The 26,407-nt window shown below is 39.0% G+C and overlaps 1 protein-coding gene across 4 annotated transcripts in view; it reads right to left on the bottom strand.

Moving 5' to 3' along the window:
- The window catches only part of Rngtt (RNA guanylyltransferase and 5'-phosphatase), a 228,913-nt gene that overhangs the window by 136,411 nt on the left and 66,095 nt on the right, over positions 1–26,407 (bottom strand). For all 4 annotated transcript variants that reach the window (XM_052176203.1, XM_052176206.1, XM_052176204.1 and 1 more), the window contains one exon: positions 16,790–16,858. In XM_052176203.1, the coding sequence (XP_052032163.1) occupies positions 16,790–16,858 (69 nt within the window). The remainder of the gene's footprint in view (positions 1–16,789; positions 16,859–26,407) is intronic.

The following is a 26,407-nucleotide window of genomic DNA, read 5'->3' as shown; positions in this document are numbered from 1 at the left end:
GGTCCTGAACTCCTGAGCCTGCTCCCACCTCCCAAGAGCTCAAATCATGAGCCATCCTTTTCTTTTCCTACTTTTGGGGGGGAGGGTGATACTCAATAGGTAGCCAGAGTTGACCTTGAAATGACAACAACTCCCTTGCCTCACCCACTGAGTGCTAGGCTTACAGGATTCCACTAATGCACACTTTCTAAATTAATTTTTCTTCCTTTTCTCTCCTTTTACCCCCCCCCCATCATTTATTTTTAGGATCCTAGAGATATTTAAACGCAGGGCCTCTCGGATGCTAACTCCAACAAAGAGCTACCTCCCCTTCCCACTCTTTGCTTACTATTCACTTGCATTAAGAATCCCTACTAACTGCTAAACATGGCCTTGCTTGTGATACTCCTGCCTCCGGCTCGACACTGTTGGAGATTACAGACCTATGTCATCTGAACTAGCCTTAACAATTGATTTTGCTGACAAACTTTTTGTTTTAATTAAGTCAAAGTTAGCTACTTTTAGGGCTGAAAAGTTGGCTCAGCCATTAAAAGCTAGGATTACAACCAAAAATATTAAAATAGCCTCTTTTAAATCACATCATTGTAATTATGTTCGGTTTTCTCCCTGTTGAAATATTTTCCTAAAATCACTAGAACTTTCTACTACTTTCTTAAAGACATTTCATAATTTTAGTCATTTTTAGGTAAACAGTCCATTTCATATTTCTTTGTCTCTACAGTGAGACCAGGGGACCAGGGAGATCTCACACAGGCTAAGGCACTTGCCATGCAGGCCTGGCAACATGTGCCACTCCCCAGAACATACAGAAGATGGACTCCTGGGAGGAAAGTTATGGGGAGTAGCATGATATATATAATCTAGCAGGGAAAGGAGGAGGATGGAGGTGAAACAACCAAACATAGAAAATATTTTTAAAATAATTAAGAGCATAATATATATATATTTCTCCAATAATTAAAAGTTAAACATATATTGCCTCAATGAGTCAGGCATTTCATCCCCATATATGCCACAACAGACTCACTTAGGTGATATACACACTTCATGGTAGCTGGAAATAAATCTCTTTAGACTTTTGCATAGAGTTTTCTTAGTGCCAAAGCTGAAATGAACTTCTAATTGTCAACTCACCTCTGAAAAAGACTATAATAAAAATGTAATTATTTTTGCTAATTAAGGCTATTTGATAGAAAACTCACAAAATAGGCCATGAGGTGACAAAGGAAACAAAGGAGTAGGTCATACCTTCAGAAAAAAATTTAGCTGAAAAATAAGACAGCAAGCCCCTGTGCCCCACAATGCCTGTTTAGCCCAGAACAGCCCAGTCAAAGGAATTCATACTAAGAAGCAAATCATGATTTATTCATATTTGTTTGTTTTTATGGTGTTTATAAAAAATACAACAATAACAGAGATAAATTTTAAAAATATTTTTTCAGTCTCCAAAATAAGGGCCACAATATTATACTAAAAGGGTTAAGACTTTTGAAAATAAATATAACATTTGAAACACAAAATCTTTCTTAAGTACAAACAAGCAAACATATACTCTAGTATACAGTAATAAGTAAATTTTAATTATATTGAATTCACTAGCATATACTCAGATTATAATTGTTATCAAAGCTCTAGTTAACTGCTAATATGATTTCTAGTCTATAAATAAACCTGATTTTAACAAGTGAGCTGCTTAAAAAAGAAAAACTGGAGAATCCTTGTGTTTGGATATAACCCCAACATAACCTGAGGTAGCTGTGGTCTTTAAAAAAGCAACAGGGCTGGAGAGATGGCTCAGCCGTTAAAGGCTAGGCTCACAACCATAAAAAAGCAACAAACCAGTCAACATAAGTATTAGAAATATTAAAATATGAGGAGGAAATGTTTGGTGTGGCCATTAAGCAAAAATGTATCACAACTAGACTGAGGGGAAACTGACAAGGATAAAGCAGCAGTTTCCCATAGAGGTGGTCCCTGGAGAGTTGGCCATGCTGGAAACACTGGAGAGAGCAAGGTGCATTACTGCCATCTAGTGGCACAATCCAGAGAGCGCTACAGACCTACACTGCCCAGGACAGCGCCAAAGGAAGAAACCTGAATGTTGTATTTACATAAATAATGTCAGTGCTGGTAACAGCAAAGAGAGTAAATAGTATGTTTAATTCCTCTTTGGCACTACTAACTTAATAATGTTAAGGAAGTTTAAAGCATGGGCTTCATTTCTCATTTGTAAAAATACAACAATAACATTTTGCTGCCTAAAATAGGGTATCTAGACATGTTCCTCTACAATCTCCAGTTACAAAATGTTTGGAAAACACTCTTTTGGGTTTGCCAAATGACACTACCTGTGAAAACAGGTGTTCACAAGAACCTCCTACCTACTCAGGCCCTTTCACCTACCCTCTTACCACTTTCTGTTACCCTTTAGTTTAAATATGTTCTTTAGTCCCTTTAAAAAAAAAACAAACTGGTTTTCACCATAAACCACTCTCCTAGAAGACTCTCAATATAGCCATAAAAATTACTCCCAAATCTTCATTTCTTGTCCTACTTACTCAAAGAAACCTAAATGCTCCTTTCTAAGTATGAATAGGTCAAGCATCAATCTAATACTCCTCAGGCAGCATCCTAGGGTTTTAAATCTGAAGTGGAGTCACTCACTACCCATCCCACCTTGACCAACAAGAACCTCCTACCTACTCAGGCCCACTTTCTAATAGAGTCTCTGTCACTTCTGCACTCATCAATTATCCCCTCGAGTTTCCTTCTCTACTGTGATAACCCAGTTGCTATCCCTAGAGCCAAAAACCCTGTCAAATGTAACTGATCTTCACTGCAACTGGCTAGCTAGCTGACTAACCAGGATTCAAGCTTCTGAAGCTAACAGTAAGGCCCCCAATCTAGTCTCCACTGTCTCCTCTAGTTTTTCTCTTTTCTACAGTCTTTATATGGAATAATAAAGAAAATAATAAATTCTAATAACTATCATTTACTGTATATTTTCCCACCAACCACAGGTGCTAAGTGCATGAGTGCTAAATCACAGGATTCTTATAACATTCTATAAAATAGATTACTTCATCCTAATCTCCTGTCTTCATAGATCACATATGACAAAGAAAATAAGCAATGTGTCTACACACAGTAAATATCCAAGCCCAAGCATATCATTCCACACTCAAAGTGATCACTGACTACTATAGTCAGCTGGGTCAATGGAAAAACAGGTGTTCACATCACACACACACACACACACACACACACACACATAGGGAAAGTTTTCAAGACATTGTGAAAATAATGTTCTAGATACAACACTAAAGGAACAAGCAATAAATATTACATCCATCACACTAAGAAAAGTATGTTCAGCAAAGCAAACACATTACAGAGTGACCTATCAGAAAGTAGGGAGTTATTTTAAAACTGTATCTAATAAGTTTAATAAATATTAGTATGTAAAAAGTATCTAAAAACTGTCTGATATTTGATATTAATAATCAAAATATAGAAAATCATAAAACTCAATAATGAAATAAAAAGAACCCAAGTAAACACTTCTCAGAAGAAACTAAGATGTGAACAGGCATGTGAAGGCACCAATTGACTGAGTGGTCTCCAATCCCCAAAGACTGAAACAAAACCTCAGTGGGAATTCACCTCACCTCTACTAGGATGAACGTTACCAGAGACAAAAGAGAGCAAACCTTCTTGTGAAATGTACAGAAAAGGAAGCAGTAAACACTGGCTAAAAAGTGCGCTGCTACAGCTCTAGGGGAAACAGCTGAGGCCTCCAGCAGAGACTATCGAAGGCCCAACAAGTCTGTCTCAGTACAACCAAAGCTACAGAAAGTGGGGTTGCTGAAGGAGTCTGTGCTTCCTTCCACCCTCTCTGCAGCACTCTCACAATACCCGGCATACAGTAACATTTGAATGTCTCTGGGAGATGCATGTATGTTTTAAATGAAATAGATAAAGATTTACAATGGAATATTAGTCAGCTTTTTAAAAGGTGTCTTGCCATTCTCCATTGCCCAGGTGGAGCTAAAAGACATTCTGCAAAGCAAAACAAAGAAAGAAAACATGTGATCTCCCAGGTGCAACCTAAAATAAGCACTCATGGAAGCAGAGACAAAGAATGCTATTGCCAGGAGCTGCAAAGGGTGAGAAAAGTATAAAGTTGACCAGACAGTGGTTCAAAACTAGCAAGGTGACTTGTGTTAATTACGTGCAATAGGCTGATTATTTTACAGTGACGGTCAGAATACCAAAGTGTACACCTTAAAAATGAACAATCTGTGGGCTGGAGATGGTCAGGAGCAGAGGATAAGAGCACTTGCTGTTCTTGCAAAGACCCCAGCAGCCACGTGCTGCCATGTGTAGCTGCAGTTCCAGGGCATCTGACACCATCTTCTGGCCTTCATGGCCAGCAGGCACACAAGATGGGGGCAAGACACTCACATGCATAATATAAAAATATATCTTAAGAATGCGGTTTGTGTAAGTCAAATAATGTCACAAAATAACGAATTTAAAATACACTTAAAAGTGTTATCTCTCTGATATCTATCTTCTAAAGTCCTATATTTATGAATATACAAATCTAAGATATATAATGAAGTGCAAGGACTACCATAGCAGAGTCCTCCAAAGCTGCTCTGCATGCTCTGGGTGCTGTGAAGCACCCCCTGGCACAGAGCAGTAAGCACCACTGCCACAGATAACCTTAACTGCCGTCCAGGAAGTAAGCAGACCCCAATACTCATCTCAAGGGTATATACATTCTCTTGTTTACCCTCAACAAGTATTTCTCCATCAGCTACTATGCAACCTCTGCTAGAAGCCAGAGGCATAAAGACCATAGGCGAGTCCAGGCAAATGTTTGCTACAGAAAAACTGAGTAAGCTAATGACATAAGAAGGTCAAAGCATGAGGAGAGCATAAGAGGCCGCACTACAAGGAAGAGTGGAGTGCTCAGAGGCAGGAACATAGAACCTGAGAGGGACACACAACCAAGTACGGTGAGAGCAAGTAGAAACCAGAGAGAACACATAGCACAGACATTCAAAGTCTCTAGAAAGCAATTCTGTACAGGCACCAAAACTGTCAACGTAAACTAGGCAGCCTCAGTATCTGTCTGCAGGACACATCCATCTACTAAAGAAAAACGAAATTTTAAACAGGGCTGAAATTCAATGAATGCTCTGCACCAGATTCAATGCAAATTCAATGAAGGCCCAGCACCGCTTACCTGTCAGTGAAGCTTCTCCAGGGAAAGAAACATACCTAGGTAGCACAGAAGGGAAACTGAGAGAAACAGAGAGAAGAAAACACAAGTGCAGCCAGAGTCACTTACAGAAACACAGTTAAACTTCTTCAGTTTATAACTCTTAGCAAATGCACATTGTTCTACCAATAGAATGAATGCACCACTAAAATTCTGAACTTCAAAAATAAAGCTTGGGGTTAAAGGGGCCGCTCAGCAGCTAAAAGTACCAGATGATCTTCCAGAGAACTAGGTTCCAATCCCAGCACCCAACCAGCAGCTAACTGTGACTCCAGTTCCAAAGAATCTAGTGCCTACTTATAGACTCTACACATATACGCAGTGCACAGAAAAACATGCAGGCAGAACAACCAAACATATAAAATAAAAAGAAATGGTTAAAAAAGTGTTCAAGTTCAAATAAATAAAATACTACTTGGGAGGCAAAGGCAGGTTGATCTCAGTGAGTTTACGGTCTACATAGCACGCTCCAGACCAGCTAAAGCAAATAGTAAGAACCTATCTCTAAATAAATAAATTTAATTAAATAAAACACAAAATATATTTTATTCTTCTAAACTGCTACAATGTTCAGATGGAGAACAGCTCAGGGACACAGCAAGCACAAGACCATGTGTTCAATCCCTAGGTTCAATCCCAGAGGAAAAAAAAAATACATACTTATCAGCAAAATGTTTATCTTTAAATGACTCCTAAACTGTTGAATTGTTACAAGCATGAGTAAGAAGCAGTATCCAGTAACAGCCAGTATAAGCAACAAGCCTATCTTTTTATTTTGACTCATATGAGACTACAGATGCTAAGACCTTATCATTAACAAAGTATATGCTAAAATAAAAATATCTAGATAAATACTAAAATGTAAAGTGTAAAATAATAGCAAATTTAAAAGATGAGTGGAAATAAGAATGTGTTAATGTACTAATACTGGCTCAGACTGGCATAAAGAAACCATGCAAGCACAAGGAAAAACCTAACTGGAGGTGAGCTCATGAGGACACACACCTTTAATCCCAGGACCACGAGGCAGAGGCAGGCAGATCTCAGTGAGCTTGAGGATACCCTAGGCTCCAACATGAGACCCTGGCTGAAATCTTAAAAATGAAAAATAACTGAATGAGAGAAAAAGTGTGGAGAGGCTTGTCTTTTGGATTTGTTGACCCATTCCTGTGACTATTACTGTCTAGTAAAGGGGGAAACTAAAAGTATAGCATCATAAATTCTTAAAAAGAAATCCACCATTCATGTTTCCACAGTAACACTAGAGTACCAAGAAAAAGAGCATCCTGCTTCCTCAGGTGTTTCGCTGTCATTTATATGAGGACTGACTTTCTGTGCTCTGTGTTTCACCCTCCTTTCAGTTTCTAAACTCATTATTAATACTTCCCCTTCTAAGCCTCCAACTTCTTATCATGGCCAATTGTTTTAGCTGTATAGTAGTAAAGGAAGAATATATATATCCAGCTAAAACTGGCTGCAAATTAATCATCTGTAATTGTTTATTTTCTTGACAAAATTCAAAATAATGGAGACATACATTTTTGGAATTATGAAAAACTAAAACATGTCTTTCTTTTTTTTCTTTCTTACACAAACCAGCTAACAATTGCTATGTTCTGAAAACTGAACAAAAAAAAATTTAAATAAACAAGGTATATTTCCTTTCTTGACATGTTACTATTACAATTCCTCAGAAAAAATTATATTTCTCAATTGAAAAAAATAGCACAGTTCCAGGGTGGGGGTGGGGAGATGACACTCTTCCAGTCTGCCAGGAAACAGAGCCCTTCTTCAGCTGAAGACCTATCAAAATATGCAAGCAAATGTCATGGAAACAGAAGCTCTCACCATGGCAACACCACCCTGCTAGAGAGAAAAACGACTGTAATTCATCATGTACTTCAAGACAAGGCATTTAGACTATACTTCCAATTTTAATTTTATAATTTATCTATAATAGTCATTAGATCTAGCAGTAGTAAAATTTTAATAAAAATATTAATATTTTACAAGAATAAAATATTAAATCCAAAGCTGAATCTAAATTTACATGTAAATTGATTAATACCAGAAACATAAAACAAAGCTTGCCCCACGTCAGGAAGAACACATTACAAAATAATTGTGTCACTACTACTTTATGTTTAAAAAACATAAAGACTCCATATAGAAGCAATTAAGTGTTTCACCAACCATGGTGTCTCTACTACACAAGAAATGTAGTTTAAAAAAAAATATGTGCAAGATTTCTGTCCTTATCTCAATTATACAATCTACTCTATATAATTCTTTTATTTTTATTTAGTAGCATAAAAGTTCTTGTCTAGATATACTAAGTGTTTCCACAATATTAAAGTAAATCCAAGCACATACATTTAATTCCAGCACTGGGAGGCAGAGACAGATCAGGCTGGTCTACAAAAGAAGATCTAGGCTAGCCAAGGGTACATAGAGAGACCCTGCCAATAATAGATAGATAGATAGATAGATAGATAGATAGATACATACATACATACATACATACATACATACATAGATCAAGATGAAGACAGCTTTTAAAAATTAAATATTAATCAATTTTAGTATCACAAAATATAATACAGCACTAAAATTATCACTAATAGCCTTATAAAATCTAATAAATAAGAGTTAATGTTAATATCAACTTTGTAAATTAAATGAACTAATAGCTACCAAGTAAAACATCTACTACTTATATTAAAATGTCAAGTTACAGCCAAGCAGTGGTGGTGCACGCCTGTAATCCCAGCACTCTGGGAGGCAGAGGCAGGTGGATTTCTGAGTTTGAGGCCAGCCTAGTCTACAGAGTGAGTTCCAGGACAGCCAGGGCTATATAGAGAAACCCTGTCTCGAAAAAAACAAAAACCAAAAAAATAACCAAAAAAAAAAAAAAAAAAAAAGTCAAGTTACCATTTAAAAATATAACAAACCACGAAATAAGTGATTCAAACTGGTGATTAAAGCACAGAACTAAAATCATAAAAATTAGCTGTCTAGTAAAATCTATTTGGTTTATGACACAGACTGATCACAACACAGAGGTTCAATTTGAAAATGGATTTATTTTTAAAAGATCACCAAAACTTAAGATATGTTCTTCTCATAATAGTGTTTCCCAACCCCTTTTCAATTAATAAAACTAAGTTCATCAAAAACTTCTAGATTGCTGAAGAAAAAGTTAGAAAGGCTGGCAATTTTTATATTAAAATGTCTTGGTATAGCAGGGTAGTGGTGTGCACATCTTTACATGGGAGGTTGATCTCTGTAAGTATGAGGCCAACCTGGTCTACAAAGCTAGTTCCAGGACAACCCAGGCTACACAGAGAAAACCTGTCTCAAAGAAGAGAGAGGGGGGGAAAACAAGTTTGTCGGTCTGATCAAAGGTCCCAAACTGCTCTTTAGAACTTGGCTTTAATAAAATGCCTAACAGGGGCTGGAGAGATGGCTCAGCGGTAAAGAGCACTGACTGCTCTTCCGAAGGTCCTGAGTTCAAATCCCAGCAACCACATGGTGGCTCACAACCATCCATAAAGAGATCTGACACCCTCTTCTTGTGTGCCTGAAGACAGCTACAATGTACTTAAATATAATAATAAATAAAATCTTAAAAAATAAAAATAAAAATAAAATGCCTAATAAAGAAAGGCAATTTATAAGTCTTACCAAAACAGAATCAGAAATTATATTGCACTCATATCAGGACTACGAGACACTATATCATGAGAAACTAGAATAATGAGGATATGGTTTAAAAATGGGTCCCTAACCATGCCAAGAATCTGTGAACCTGAAGCCTGCCCACACTTTTTCTCTCATTCAGTTATTTTTCATTTTTAAGATTTCAGCCAGGGTCTCGTGTTGGAGCCTATAATAGCCTCAATTCAATTTTTAACATCATTTTACATTAAGGTTTTTTAGATGAGTCCTGCATACCTAATATTAGGTCCAGAATGCCCCCAACCTCCCTAAGTGGCAGCACTGGGGACACTGTCCAACCAAAAGGACTTTGGCCAGGTAAACAGAAGGCCTGTTATGAGGAAAAGAAGCCTAAATAAATACAGGTTTCTGTTTACCAGAAAAGCAATAAAGTACAGTTTTGTTTTGGTTTTGTGTCTTAAGTTTTTTAAGTAAGATAAGTTTCTTTAAGGTAGTTTCTATTCACCAGAAACCACCCTCAATCCTGAAACAAGTAACTGAAAACAGTTTGTTTAAAATCAGGTGTACTTAATAAATTAGATGATGGCCCTCAAACCCTTAAAGAGAGATCTGCTAAATACAGTATGTCAGATGTTTAAAGAAAAAGACTTCCTATATACACAGAAATGCCAAATCCTGGCAGCAGTCCTAAGAGCTTCTCCAAAGAAGGAGGAACAGTGGACTTCACCTGGAACTTGCTTCAAATGTGGCTACAGCAGGCAAAGCACCGCCCTTCCTCTCACACTACGCAGGCATCTTAAAGTTTACAGATCATCTTAATGTGTAATACCTTAATAATATATTTTCTTCATTTTTTTTAGTTTAATAACTAATAAAGTCTCAAATACCAAATTCTATCCTGCTCTGAGATACCTTATACTTTCAACAAGTAAAAAGTAAATGTTTTATCCTAATAATAACAATAATAAAACATTTCAATGTACCTGTTATAAAAGCTTAAATCTTTAACAAATAAGTAAATTTAAAAACTTTATTATTAATGTATATATCAGTATTCCTAACTGATAGTTAAGATAGCATGTTTCCATGTCTTAGATACGTCTTAGCAGTCATTTAAATTTACTTCACTAAAATTGTTTTCTAAACTTTGTACTGACAATAATAGTATTAAGATTAAAGTATGTTGCAAAGATTGTTTAAAATGAATATGGCTATACCTACGTTAATAATAATATAAAGGTTATAAAGTTTAAGACCAATTCAATAGACTGAGATAAGAATAAGTCTTGATTTTCTAGAACAGTACCTCTTAAGAATTGAATTGTTCCTAGTAATGTGTACCAAAAAATAACTAGAAATAAAAAAACTTTAATCCCACCATGATGAAAATGGACTAAACCTCTAAACCAGTTTATATTGAATGTTTTCCTTTGTAAGAGCTGTCTTGGTCATGATGCCTCTTCACAACAATAGAAACTATAACACATCTAAACAGGGTTCCCAAATAACAGGGGAGACAATGCCCCAACTAGATGTCTTTTACCATTTGACATCTCCAGTGATAGGAATGAGTTCCATCTAGTTAAGCCATCAGCCAAAGGGGCCCAGTGGAAACCCTCAAACATCTCCGGCGATTGCCAAGGCTCTTGGCTGCTCTCCACAAACTGATGGTAAAGGCATATTGCTACAGATAACACCTCCATATGTCACTGAACACAGAGAAGGCAAGCTGGTACCTAAGTGCAGGCTTCACCCTACTACTAGTTCTCACAGTAAGGGAAGGTACTCTGCATGACACCAGTTGAGAAAAAGTAACCATCAACCCAGTTACAAACCTGCAATGTACAAATGCTTACCTGCCTCAAGATACACTGGTGCAACAGTGGCACATATGTTGTTGTGGGAATAATCAACCACTATCTGACTGGATTTAAGGCCTACTCCATGAGGCAGAACCCACACCTGACACTGCTTTAGGTAGCAAAGAACTTGAGACTGGATAGGCCATAGGCCTAGGAGAAAAGCAAGTGTTAGTTATTGTTCTGCAAAAGGAGCACAGCAATACAATGAGTCCTAAAGACATTCTGCTATACCTTAGATCACTGAGTGCCTCACTCAGCCCTCATCGCAGAAGCTTCCCCTTGCAGTAGATGGGAACTAACACAGAGACTCCACAATTGGGCAATGTGGAGAGAGTAAGAGAGATTGGAACACTCAGTCAGAAATGGGACATCTTCAACAAACTCCTCTCCTCAGGGTTCAGGGATCTATGTAGAAGAAAAGGCAAAAACGGTTTAAGAAGCCAGAGGGAATGGATGCGTCCAAGGAAACAGTGCCCTCTAGACACAACAGGATTGATGTACATATAAACTGTCAGAGCCTGTGATAGTCCTGCAAGGTACAAGCCAGACAGGGTTCCAGCAATAAGAGGACAAAGTGGAGACAGGCATGCACTCCTAACCAGGAAGCTGTCTGCAATTCATACCTGCAATTCACAAAGGAAAAATGTTTTTCTCCAATGGAGTCTCACTGGGTATATTAGCCACACTTCAGGATAAGCCTTACACCCAGCAGTAGATGTTTAACACAAAACAAACTCGATGGTATTTTTATCTCATATTGCTTTGTTTGGGCATTATTTGTCTTGTAGGGAATTTTGCATGCATATTATTCTTTCTGATTTAGTATTTTTGTAACGTTTCTGTTTTATATGTGAGTTTCTAGTGTTTGTTTTCTTGCCTGTTTTGTTTTCTAAAGAGAGAAAGAGAGGACCTGGATAGGATGGGTAGAGAGGTGAGGCAAATCTGAGAGGACCTGAAGAAGAGGAAAATCATCATCAGGATATATTATATAAAAAAAAAACTACAGAATTAGTTTTAAAATGTTAGCTGAAAATCAAAGTAAATTATGTTTGAATGGGAAAAAACAAACAACAATAAAAAGAAAAAAGCCTGGGGTTAAATTTTAGCATTTTATGTTTCCCTACTAGAGAGTCTTTCTTTTTTTAATAAGTACTCATTGTTTTAACCATTTAAAAGAAAGTCTTTTAAAAAGTCAGGCTTACTTAATATATTCCTACTAAATTAGTAATTAAAAATTTTGTTTCAAAGAACAAATATATAAATTTGTTTATAAAACTTGGTCTGCTGGTTAAAAAAGTAACACATGATATTGTAAAAACAACTTTTCTTTTTTTAAAAAGATTTATTTATTTTATATACAAGAGTACACTGTCACTGTCTTCAGACACACCAGAAGAGTACATCAGATCCCATTACAGATGGTTGTGAGCCACCATGTGGTTGCTGGGAATTGAACTCAGGACCTCTGGAAGAACAGTCAATGTTCTTAGCCATTTCTCCAGCCCTGTAAAATACTTTTAACTATAACTAAAATTCAAAATTAATGTCCTCACCAAATAATTAAGGGGGAAAAAAACCCAGATGGTTTCTTTAACTAAAAGAGAGAAAGGAGGGAAGGAGGTAGGGAGGGAGGGGGGAGGGGAATGACCACACCAAAAACTCCATTTTTATTAAAAGATCAGAATTATATCCAAGTACTTCTAACTCACACCTAGATTATAAAACTTTCTTGATATTTAATATCCTACCTGGTATATTTCTAAGTGATAAAATAATAAATAATTTTGGTTTTAATGAAGTTACAAATGAAAATATTATGTCCTTTCACTGAACCATTTTGTTATGACTGCTCACTTACCCTAAACTCTATCTTATTCAAATCTAGAGTTTAAAAGATTCACGTGTTTTCACTGTAGGCATTCAGTATAATTTAAATAAAACAAAAAAAATCTAGTTTTTAAATTAAACTACATTTAGTCTAGCTAGAAATACCCAGTTTTGAGTTAATGCATCTCATTCAAATTATACAAAAGACATCAATCTCTAATAACAATATCATGTTTTATGTTAAGTACTCATGTTTTTTTATTTAATTAGTATCCAAAATGCTCTACAGATAGTCAAGATTAAAATATTAATTAAACAATGTGTAATCCAGTAAAAAAAAAAAAGGTGGGGGATGACTCCTTCCAAAGTCCTGTTTCTAACCATTTGAATATTAATAAGATAGTTGATCAACTATAAATATCTGTAAATATAAGGGAAGACATAGGCAATCTAGTTTTTAAACCTATGTAAATCCCACAAGTCTGGGTCCCAAAGGTCTTTTCCTCTTCTTCCCCTACAAAGGCCTCCCCCAAGTTTGTGTCTCTTCCACATTATCCATAATGGCTCCAATCCCTAAATCCAGCACATATCTCAACTACCATTCCTGATTCCCTTGACTGCCCGATTCAACCTAGAGCCCAGCAGATGCTGCTATTATTCCCCTCCTATTGAGTCAAAGGATCCCAGCTAGAAGCCCCTACACCCATTTATAATATATGTCTCCTTCTAGTTTACAGGTCTTGAGTGACCTGTAAAACTCTAAGTCCCTGAACTCCATTTCTCTGAGAAACCATAGGCACTTATCTCTCTTGACTGTTTTCTATACGCAGCATCACAGCTGGGATTAGTGCAAAGTTGCTGGTCACCCTGTTCACATCAGAAGAAAGGGAACTCAAAAAGCTGGAAGCTAAGAAAGCAATCCTGGATCCAGAAGGGGCATCTCTGACTAATATCGCTTATTGTATTGAGTGCATGTTTCCATCCAACCAACCCCACTGGGATCCTAACACTGACCCAAGAAAGGGAGCACTAGAAGCCTACTGCTGGACTTTCTAGCTGGGTTCCAAGCAACAGTGTGGAAGCCCACAAGTAAAGTTGCACAGGAGACCTCAGATCATCCTGCTATGTTCCTAGAGCATCTTCAAAAGGTTTGCCATGCATATGTGCCCAATAAAGCCAGACGCACTGGAGAGGGGCTGGGTGCTCAACATTGCCTTTGTCACTTAGCTGGTCCCAGATATTAGAGTTACAAAAATTAGAGGGATTTTAAGCTATAGATATGTCCCAGGTACTATAGATAGCCCAAAAGGTGTTTAACAGCAGAGAACCAATTAAGAACCAGAAGGATAAGAGACATACTAGGGCCACAGTGGCAGACCTAAGAAAAAACCCAGATAATAAGCCAGTCTGGTGCAACAGGTAAGAAGCAGGCGGGAAGACAAGTAGACCACCATCAGAGGAAGACCAATGTCAAAAAGAAAGGACAAAGGAAAAATGAAATCCCTTATTGGGAATGAAGGTAGAGCACAAATACAACAATTAGAAAAGTGGGTAAGTGGCAGGGCCCAGTCTCCTCTGCTTTAAGCCCCAAGAACCTAATATTTTTAAAGCTGGAGGCAAAGCAATTGACTTATTTTGTAGACACCAGGCTGGAATATTCAGCCCTTAAGAAGTCTCTAGGCCAACTGACTAATCAAAAGATTGCAGTCTAAGGGACAACAGGAAACCTTGGACAACAACCTATTCCATCTACCTAGTAAAGAGGACAACCCACTTGTTCTTGGTCATGCCTGATTATTCCTACCCCTTTTGAAATTTTTTACATAAACTCAAGAGTCAGCATCAACTTCTCTAATAATGAGGTGATAAGACTTTACCCTGCAAAATTTTGGTGTCTTGTCCTCTATCAAAGAAGTATCTCATAGCTGAAAGTCCTGTCCTCAACCAAAAGACAAGAGTTGGACAATCTCTTAGATTTACAACAAAGATTCTCGAGGGTATAAACAACCCCCTTGGATTGGACCAACCTCCCTTGGATTGGTCCAACACCAAGTTCCTATAATTGTTCAACAAACCAGTTCATCTACTCCTGTATAGATTAAGTAATACCCAATGACCCTAGGAACAAAAAGTTGAGCTGCAGTTCGTATTGCCTAGATTAAAGAGACAGGCATCCTAGTGCCCCCACTAATCATCCTGAAATGTACCTCTCCTGTCTGTGAAGAAATCTGGGACCTCTGATTATAGACTCATACAAAATCTAAAGAAGTAAATAAGAGGGTCAGATCAAGACCATCAACTCCACAGTTCCAACCCCATATACTCTCATGAATCTGATTCTTTAAAGGAAACAGATGTACACAGTCTTGGACCTGAAAGATGAATTCTTCCCTCCCATTGGCAGAAGAAGTGAGTCAACTCATCTTTGTTTCTCAATAAACAGACCCAGAGGAAGGTTACAGAGGGCAACTTACCTGGACCAGGTTGCCCAAGGATTTAAAATATTCTCCAACTCTGTTTGAAGAGGCACTAAGTACTGACTGGCTGCCTTTCCTGGACCATATGCAGATGACCTCCTCCTAGCCTTGGAAACTAAATTAGATTGTAAAAGGGCCACTGAGGGACTGTTGCAAGAGTCACAAGACAATGGGCTACAGAGAAACCCAACTTTGTATATCAGAGGCTACCTCTCTCAGAAGCCAGCTAAAAGGAGACTCGGATTGCTGCCATCCATCCTTCAGACCCCAACTCCAAAGACGAAGAGACAGGTTAAGAGTACATAATTGTAGTTGGATCTTACTGCCTCTCAAAACCAGGGTTTGGGAACAACATCAACACAAAGGGAGGCACTAAGCCCCTAATCTGGACTGAGACTGAAAAAAAGATGTTTGAGGCTTTAAAAACAGATCTGACTTCGGCTCCAGCACTAGCATTTCCAGATGTCTCAAAAACGTTCCGTCTGTTTGTCTATGAAACAAAAAGCATTGCAAAAGGGATTTTAACCCAAACTTTGAGGGCCACAGAAATGCCCTGAGCATACCTTGGTAGATGACTGGACCCTGTAGCCACAGGTTGGCCTACCTGACCATATAATTAGCACTATTCCAGTCACAGAAGCAAACAAACTAACTCTGGGTCAGGTTCTTATACTCACAGCACCTCCCGTGGTTGAAGCCTTCCTATAAGGAATACCAGACCACTGGTCAGGCTATGCCACTCAAGGGCCCACAATACTGGAAGCCTGTCTACCAGCTAGGGGCCAGTTGCTTGGGTACATGAGCTGGGAGGGCACATTTCACATGCAAATCAAAACAGATTCCTCTGTAGCCATTTCATATGTATATGGGTCTGAACTATGAGCTTCAAACACTAAAATTTTCTATTTTTACTGTCATATTTAAACTACTTGCTTTATTCTAGAAGACTAAACCTGGAAAATAATGCAACTCAAAGGCCCAAACTCTATCTAACAGTATTCTATGCAATTTCTGTCCCTAGCTTCTAGCTTATTTCATTTCTTCCTCCTTCAACCTCAGATTTTTTTTCCTCCTCTATTTAACAAGGGAGCCTGGAAAACATAGCATATTGTATCTAAATAGTCATTAAATGTTTTACTATATATTTGCAGTACATATAATCTAGTGTTATTTGCCTAGTGTTCCTTGTCTTTGCAATTCAAACCTAATTTCTAAGAACAGCGAGAAGGAGAACAAACTGCAGCAAATGGGAAGGTGTTCCAACACAGGACGTAACTCCGACAGTAGTTCCTATACTTTAACATTCAGAGAACATTTCAATACCATGTTAAAACACACGTTGCTAGATCCTATCCCAAGCTTCCATTCATTACTTGTATCTCTAGCCATTTCCTGAATGACACTGACTCAATTCCATGTGACATGCTTTGAAAAATACGGCTGTATACAGCACTGGCTATCAAGTAGTAAACAAAACGGGAACTGACTAGCAGTCTGAGTTATAGATTAAAGAAGAAGAGTACTACTAATCAATATATTTCGTATGAATTACAAGAACATATTGAAAAACTAATTTCCTTTAAAATGAATAATGAAAATGTTTACACACATACAAATATACATATGCACATATATAGACACATGCATGAACTTACTCCAATAGGCTGAAAAATAAGTCCATCCATTTCATGGCTGACTTCTTTGGCAAAATTTCCTTCCAGAAGCTATAAAACAAAAAGGTATTCTTTAGAAATACAATGATCATTTAAAAGTTACTTCAATTTCTTGCTAAGATTTATGAAATTTTCTGTAACATTTACAAAGTAAGAAACAGGAAAGAGGTGAAAATACTGGATTAAACTCTGTGACTTTGGGTCCTAATTTGCAACTTCATCTTTGCTGGCATCTCATTTTCCAAAGTCTATAGTTTCTCTAATGTGAAAGCAGTACATATTAGAGAATTTTCTTTAAGGTTAACATAAAGTCTTTTGTCCTCCTCGGTGACAGATAGTCTAAGGAAGGCTGGGGACATATGTGGCAGCTTAAGTGTTCTAAGTCGCAGGGTTTTGTTTCCTTTTCCTATTGGCCTTAGTTTTTGGAGGCAGGATCTCAAGTAGCCCAGGTTGACCTCAAACTTATATTGTCCTGTTGCGCTGTCACAGTGCTAAGATCATAGGAGTGTTCTCCCACACCCAGCTGTGTCTCAATTCAGAAAGATGAAACAGTTCTGTAGAAAGATAGTTGGTGATGGTTGTACAAATGCATTTATGTGACTAAATAAAATAGTTAACAATATTAATATGACAAGTTTACTCTAATGTTCTTAAATTTTCCCTCTAACTTTTTCTGGTTTTGTTCCCCCATATCAGCAAGTAAACAGAGGTGGTAAACTCAGATTCTTAGAGCCATTACTATACATTTTGGCCAAATTTTAGGACTGTTCAAAAATTCATACATTTCTCTTCAATTCACTCACAGATGAGGAAGAAATTTCACATAAGTAAAATTTTATTATATATTATCATCTTTGACTTCTTATATATAAAAATGAAAATAACCTCTGAAGCACCATGAGTCAAATATCTACTTACATTCATTCTGGACATTAAATCAATATCCCAATTTTGTTGACTACATAAATATATTCATCTTAGAAAGAAAAAAATGAAATTCATTGTCAATCTGATTAACACCAGGTAGACAGGTAGAACGACTGGCTGAGCCCAAATATTTATACATGATGGGAAAAAGTTAAAACAAAAGTAAATATATAACTTTGGTAATCCCTAAACTACCACATGAACAGCTAGCTGTTCAGAACCTAAATAACGAACTTCTAGGAATCTATGAATAAATAAAAAAATCAAAACAAATACTTTAAAGCATTTAGAACTAAGAACAAAATCAAGGTAGAATGTTATTTGACAGATCACAATGTGAGAAAATTTGGTGCATTAAATATAGAAATAAAGAGGGAGGGCAAGTGCTGTGTAACAGTTTCTTGCAGATTGAAATATTCCATCCTGTAGGAAGTTCCTTAAGCAGAAAGGTAAACAACTCAAATTAGTTTCAGAAGTCCCAGAAACTGACCAGATTCATTAGCCCCCCCGCCCCCTGTACAGTAAGTAATGAAAGCCAAAACCCGCCTCAGACAAAAGGAAACTAAGCTGCAAAGAAGGCTCTGAAAGGAAGAAATGCTGCAAACTGAGACCAGACCAGCTAGCTGTGTGGAACAAGCAGAAAGCAGCAGAGCTGCCTGGAAGGTTTAAACCCACTGAACCACTTGGGAAGGACACTCCCCACCCTACCTGAGCGGCCTGTGCAGTGTGCTCCAGGTTTCCCAGCTTTAGTGGGCTGCCATCTATGCTGGAGTGGGGTTTAGTGAGACTGCAGTCTTTCGGCATCATTTCTGCTCCTGTAAGTAGCCCCTCATCCATATTTCTATGAGTGACCCCTATAAAACTCATTGGTTCATTAAGTTAGACTTTGCCAGTATCCATACTTTGGTCTGATGTAGGATTCCAATCTGGGGTAAATAGGCGTGCTGTGTCTCCCTAGGAAAAGTTGTCACCCAACAGGGAGGAGGAAGGGAAGGAGAGCCAGCCAGGACAACACACACTTGTAGTCCCAGCACCTGAGATGCTGGGGTAGAAGGATAACAAATTTGAGCCCAGCCTAGGATTCAGAGCAACTTCAAGGCTAGTCCATGATGCCCAGTAATAAATCAACAGATGACGGACAGACAGACAGACAGACAGACGGAGGGAGGCAGGCAGAGTAGCACATCTATAATCCTACTCTCTGGAAGGCTAGCAGGAATATCACAATCGGAGGCCAGCTTAGCTTTCATGGTATGATCTTAAGCAGAAAGGGACAAAGAAAGGAGAAAGGGGAGGCAGAAGAAAACAAAGGAGTCACAATTTCTACTAGAAAATCAGAATTCCAACAAATTTAAAAACTGTGATTCTTAAAAAAAAAAAAAACAGCACACGTCACTTGGGGAAACTAAGCACGCTCAATGAAAATGATCTCTTTCCCGCATTTCTAGTCCTCATTAAAGAAAACAGTTGTGGGACTCTGCGGCGGCGGCAGCAGTACAGCAGTGACTGGTCCAGCTGAAGGGCCATCAGCAGGGGAACCAAGGCGACACAGGGTCCAGTTAGGCCCTGCGCCCACGACCACTGACCTTCGCTGACCAGCCGGGCGGCAAGCAACTGCGGTTTTGCAGCGCCTTTCACTGCACGGAAGCCACTTCAGAATTCGGCCTCCCGCCAGTCAGGAGAGGCTCATCTGCATTGTGGTTTCGGCCTCCAGAGAGCTCGGACAGACTGAGATACACAAACATAACCCGAGGCCAACACCGCGGGGGTCTGAGCCCAACGGGCGTTGGCCTGCACCCAGGCCCTGGGCTGTTCGGGGGGCCATCGGGGCGCCAACCCAGCCAGGAGGTTTTTTTGCCCTGGCCAGCGCGCGCTGCCATTTTCCCTACAGGACCCAGAGTGCTCTGGAGGGCAGAGACAGCTAACAAGCATAACCTGAGGCTAACAAAGCGGGGGGTCTAGGCCCCAACAGGCCCTGGACTGACCCTAAGAACTGGGCGGCTTGGTGGGCCATCTGTGTGTCAACCCGCCCAGGAGGTTGTTAGCACAGCAGACTCTCCCGGCGATTTCGGGGAGCGCGAGCACGCACGCCCGCCATCCTGGTCACCTGGCGGACCCAATTAACAGTCAAAGCCGTAGGGGAACTTTGCTCGGACCTTGGCCTCCCAGGCTTCTGCCTGGACTCAGGGCCTGGGCGGCCAGGCTAACCTTGTGTGCACCAGCCCGGTTGGGGGATCGGCTGCCCAGCGGAGTGATCAGAACACAGGGGAGCTCCCTGGGGGTGCACACGGGCTCCATGTGGTCTACAGACACAATCTGGGGCAAGGCCTCAGGCGGGAGCCCTCAGCTCAACTCTCTCCGCTTCCGGATCCAGATCAGCCTGAGCGGCAGCACCACATCCCCAGGTCCTACAAGAGGCTAGAGGGGCTTCTGGGCGGCCAGCTGGGAGAAGTCGGTGTGCCCTGGTGAATCCAGCGGGGCCCAGCGGAAGCCTTCCCGTGCCTGCTTCGGGATCTGAACAGCCTGGGCAGCAGCACCCTGTCTTCAGGCAGTGCAGGAGGTAAGCTGTGCACCAGAGGCCAACTGGGAAGGGGCAGCTTGCACTGGTGAGTCCAGCACTGACAAGACAAACTAACATCAGTGAGAACTAGATGGCAAAAGGCAAACGTAGGAACGTCACTAACAGAAATCAAGGCAATATGGCAACATCTGAACCCAATTCTCCTCTACCAACATGTCCTGGATACCCCATCACACCAGTAAAACAAGATTTGGATTTAAAATCACTAGTCATGATGCTGGTACAGGAACACATGAAGGACATACTTAAAGAAATTCAGGAGAAAATGGATCAAAAGTTAGAAGCCCTTGCAAGGGAAACACAAAAATCATTGAAAGAAATCCAGGAGAATACAAAAGCCAACAAGGAGGAAATGCAAAAAACACTTAAAGAAATACAGAGAACTTTGGTCAACAGGCTGAGCTCATGAAAGAGGAAACACAAAAATCTCTTAAAGAATTACAGGAAAGCATAAACAAGCAAGTGAAGGAGCTAAGCAAAACCATCCAGGATCTAAAATCAGAAGTAGAAACAACTAAGAAAACTCAAAGGGAGACAACATTGGAGATAGAAAGCCTTGGGAAGAAATCAGGGGACAGAGATGCAAATATCAACAACAGAATACAAGAGATAGAAGAAAGAATCTCAGATGCTGAAGATTCCATAGAAACCATGGACTCAACAGTTAAAGAAAATGCAAAATGCAAAAAGCTTGTAACCCCAAATATCCAGGAAATCCAGGACACAATGAGAAGACCAAACCTAAGGATTATAGGCATAGATGAGAGTGAAGATTTACAACTTAAAGGGCCAGCAAATATCTTCAATAAAATTATGGAAGAAAACTTCCCTAACCTAAAGAGAGAGATGCCCATGAATATACAAGAAGCCTACAGAACTCCAAACAGACTGGACCAGAACAGAAATACTTCCCGTCACATAATAATCAAAACACCAAATGTTCTAAACAAAGAAAGAATATTAAAGGCAGTAAGAGAAAAAGGCCAAGTAACATATAAAGGAAGACCTATCAGAATCACAGCAGATTTTCACCTGAGACTATGAAGGCTAGAAGGTCCTGGACAGATCTCATGCAGACTCTAAGAGAACACAAATGCCAACCAAAACTACTATATCCAGCAAAACTCCAATCACCGTAGATGGAGAAACTAAGATATTTCATGACAAAACCAAGTTTACCCAATATCTATACACAAACCCAGCGCGACAAAGGATAGTAGGAGGAAAACAGCAATACAAGGAGGGAAACCACCCTGGAAAAAGCAAGATAGTAACCTTTCAGCAAACCCAAAAGAAGTTAAGCAATCAAATTTAAAAAATAACGTCAAAAATGATAGGAAGTAATAATCACTATTCCTTAATATCTCTTAACATCAATGGACTTAATGCCCCAATAAAAAGACATAGACTAACTGACTGGATACGTAAACAGGACCCTACATTTTGCTGCTTACAGGAAACACACCTGAGGGTCAAAGACAAACACTACCTTAGAGTAAAAGGCTGGAAGACAATTTTACAAGCAAATGGTCTCAGGAAACAAGCTGGAGTAGCCATTTTAATATCAGATAAAATTGACTTTCAACCCAAAGTCATCAAAAGAGACTGTGAGGGACACTTCTTGCTGGTCAAAGGAAAAATACAACAAGAAGAACTCTCAATCCTGAACATCTATGCTCCAAATGCAAGGGCACCCTCTTTCGTAAAAGAAACTTTATTAAAACTCAAAGCACACATTGCACCTAACACAATAATTGTGGGTGACTTCAACACTGCACTTTCCTCAATGGACGGATCAGGAAAACAGAAACTAAACAGGGACACAATGAAACTAATTGAAGCTTTGGACCAATTAGATTTAACAGATATATATAGAACATTCTATCCTAAAACAAAAGAATATACCTTTTTCTCAGCACCTCATGGCACCTTCTCCAAAATCGACCATATAATTGGTCACAAGACAGACCTCAACAAATATAAGAAGATAGAACTAATCCCATGCCTCCTATCAGATCACTATGGAGTAAAAGTGGTCTTCAATAGCAACAAAAACAACAGAAAACCCACATACACGTGGAAATTGAACAATATTCTACTCAATGATGCCTTGGTCAAGGAAGAAATAAAGAAAGAAATTAAAGACTTTTTAGAACACAATGAAAATGAAAACACAACATACCCAAATCTATGGGACACAATGAAAGCAGTGCTAAGAGGAAAACTCATAGCCCTGAGTGCCTCCAAAAAGAAAATGGAGAGAGCATACATTACCAGCTTAATAACACACCTGAAAGCCCTGGAACAAAAAGAAGCTATTTCACCCAGGAGGAGTAGAAGGCAGGAAATCATCAAACTCACGGCCGAAATCAATCAAGTAGAAACAAAGAGAACCATACAAAAAAAAAATCAACAAAACCAGGAGCTGGTTCTTTGAGAAAATCAACAAGATAGATAAACCCTTAGCCAGACTGACCAAAGGGCACAGAGAAAGTATCCAAATTAAAAAACTTAGAAATGAAAAGGGAGATATAACAACGGAAACTGAGGAAATCCGAAAAATCATCAGATCCTACTACAAGAGATTGCACTCAACACAACTGGAGAATCTGGAGGAAATGGAAAATTTCCTTGACAGATACCAAATACCAAAATTAAATCAGGACCAACTAGACCATCTAAACAGTCCCATAATGCCTAAAGAAATAGAAGGGGTCATAGAAAGTCTTCCAACCAAAAAAAGCACAGGACCAGATGGCTTCAGTGCAGAATTCTATCAGACCTTCAAAGAAGAGTTAACACCAATACTCTTCAAACTCTTCCACAAAATAGAAACAGAAGGAACACTACCCAATTCCTTCTACGAAGCCACAATTACGCTGATACCAAAGCCACACAAAGATCCAACAAAGAAAGAGAACTTCAGACCAATTTCCCTTATGAACATCGATGCAAAAATACTCAATAAAATTCTTGCCAACCGAATCCAAGAACACATCAAAACAACCATCCACCATGATCAAGTAGGCTTTATCCCGGGAATGCAGGGTTGGTTCAATATATGGAAATCCATCAATGCAATCCACTACATAAACAAACTCAAAGAACAAAACCACATGGTCATTTCATTGGATGCTGAAAAAGCATTTGACAAAATTCAGCATCCTTTCATGCTTAAAGTCTTGGAGAGAACAGGAATTCAAGGCCCATACCTAAACATAGTAAAAGCAATATACAGCAAACTGGTAGCCAGCATCAAACTAAATGGAGAGAAACTTGAAGCAATCCCACTGAAATCAGGGACCAGACAAGGCTGCCCCCTCTCTCCTTGTCTTTTCAATATTGTACTTGAGGAACTAGCTCGGGCAATTCGACAACATAAGGAGGTCAAAGGGTTACAAATTGGAAAGGAAGAAGTCAAACTATCATTATTTGCAGACGACATAATAGTCTACCTAAGTGACCCAAAAAACTCCACTAGAGAGCTCCTACAGCTGATAAACAACTTCAGCAAAGTGGCAGGTTATAAAATCAACTCAAGCAAATCAGTGGCCTTCCTATACTCAAAGGATAAGCAGGCTGAGAAAGAAATTAGGGAAATGACCCCCTTCACAATAGCCACAAACAGTATAAAGTATCTTGGGGTGACTCTTACCAAACATGTGAAAGATCTGTATGACAAGAACTTCAAGACTCTGAAGAAGGAAATGGAAGAAGACCTCAAAAAATGGGAAAACCTCCCATGCTCATAGTTCGGTAGAATCAATATAGTTAAAATGGCCATTTTGCCAAAAGCACTATACAGATTCAATGCAATACCCATCAAAATCCCAACTCAATTCTTCACAGAGTTAGAAAGAGCAATTATCAAATTCATCTGGAATAACAAAAAACCCAGGATAGCTAAAACTATTCTCAGCAACAAAAGAAAGTCTGGGGGAATCAGTATCCCTGACCTCAAGCAATACTACAGAGCAATAGTGTTAAAAACTGCATGGTATTGGTACAGTGACAGGCAGGAGGATCAATGGAACAGGATTGAAGATCCAGAAATGAACCCACACACCTATGGCCACTTGATCCTCGACAAAGAGGCTGAAAACATCCAATGGAAAAAAGATAGCCTTTTCAACAAATGGTGCTGGTTCAACTGGAGGTCAGCATGCAGAAGAATGCGAATTGATCCATCCTTGTCTCCTTGTACTAAGCTCAAATCCAAATGGATCAAGGACCTCCACATAAAGCCAGACACTCTGAAGCTAATAGAAAAGAAACTGGGGAAAACCCTTGAGGACATCGGTACAGGGAGAAAGTTTCTGAACAGAACACCAATAGCGTATGCTCTAAGAGCAAGAATTGACAAATGGGACCTCATAAAATTACAAAGTTTCTGTAAGGCAAAGGACACCATCAAGAGGACAAATCGGCAACCAACAAATTGGGAAAAGATCTTCACCAATCCTACATCAGATAGAGGGCTAATATCCAATATATATAAAGAACTCAAGAAGTTAGACTCCAGAAATCCGAACAACCCTATTAAAAAATGGGGTACAGAGTTAAACAAAGAATTCTCACTCCCGAGTTTTTAACCTTAGCCATTCTGACTGGTGTGAGGTGAAATCTCAGGGTTGTTTTGATTTGCATTTCCCTAATGATTAATGATGTTGGAACACCAATAGCGTATGCTCTAAGAGCAAGAATTGACAAATGGGACCTCATAAAATTACAAAGTTTCTGTAAGGCAAAGGACACCATCAAGAGGACAAATCGGCAACCAACAAATTGGGAAAAGATCTACATCAGATAGAGGGCTAATATCCAATATATATAAAGAACTCAAGAAGTTAGACTCCAGAAAACCAAACAACCCTATTAAAAAATGGGGTACAGAGTTAAACAAAGAATTCTCACCTGAAGAACTTCGGATGGCGGAGAAGCATCTTAAAAAATGCTCAACTTCATTAGTCATTAGGGAAATGCAAATCACTCCTGGGCATATACCCAGAGGATTCCCCACCATGTAATAAGGATACATGCTCTACTATGTTCATAGCAGCCCTATTTATAATTGCCAGATGCTGGAAAGAACCCAGGTATCCCTCAACAGAAGAGTGGATGCAAAAAATGTGGTATATCTACACAATGGAGTACTATTCAGCCATTAGAAACAATGAATTCATGAAATTCTTAGGCAAATGGATGGAGCTAGAGAACATCATACTAAGTGAGGTAACCCAGACTCAAAAGGTGAATCATGGTATGTACTCACTAATAAGTGGATATTAACCTAGAAAACTGGAATACCCAAAACATAATCCACACATCAAATGAGGTACAAGAAGAAAGGAGGAGTGGCCCCTGGTTCTGGAAAGACTCAGTGAAGCAGTATTCGGCAAAACCAGAACGGGGAAGTGGGAAGGGGTGGGTGGGAGGACAGGGGAAGAGAAGGGGGCTTACGGGACTTTCAGGGAGTGGGGGGCTAGAAAAGGGGAAATCATTTGAAATGTAAATAAATTATATCGAATAAAAAAAATTAAAAAAAGAAAAAGAAAAAACAGTTGTGCAGCTCTCAGGATGATTTGAAAATGCAAACAAACAAAAAGTGAATTTTTTTTAATTTGAAACATCTCAGCGATTTTTAAAAATCCACATTATGACCAGGGAACAATAGGTTTTGAATTTTAAATGTGATACTAAGAATAATAGCCAGGAATAAGTTTTTAAAGTGACAGTATCAGGTTGCAGAGAGTGTCACCGATGTGGCTCAGTTTGTGGAGTGCTTGCCCAGCAAGTGAGAAGGCTGGGTTCTCCCAACATTCAACCAGATGTGGTCGTCCATACCTATAAATCCTAGACAGAAGTTCAAGATCATCCTCAGTTATAGAGGGATTGAGGGCCAGCCTAGACTTGATAGATAATAGGTAGGTAGGTAGGTAGGTAGGTAGGTAGGTAGGTAGGTAGGTAGGCAAGCAGGCAGGCAGACTATAAATGAATAGCTATAAGTATTATATAGATTTTTTTAATAAAATAAAATCACTATGACAAAACTTCAAACTGGAGGAGCCAGGTCAAACCACCAGAATGAAGAT

Source organism: Apodemus sylvaticus, chromosome 3, assembly GCF_947179515.1.
Source record: "Apodemus sylvaticus chromosome 3, mApoSyl1.1, whole genome shotgun sequence".
In the NCBI taxonomy this organism is placed as follows: Eukaryota; Metazoa; Chordata; class Mammalia; order Rodentia; family Muridae; genus Apodemus; species Apodemus sylvaticus.
Note: the sequence above shows the minus strand (reverse complement) of the source record. Positions and strands in the feature narration are given on the sequence as shown.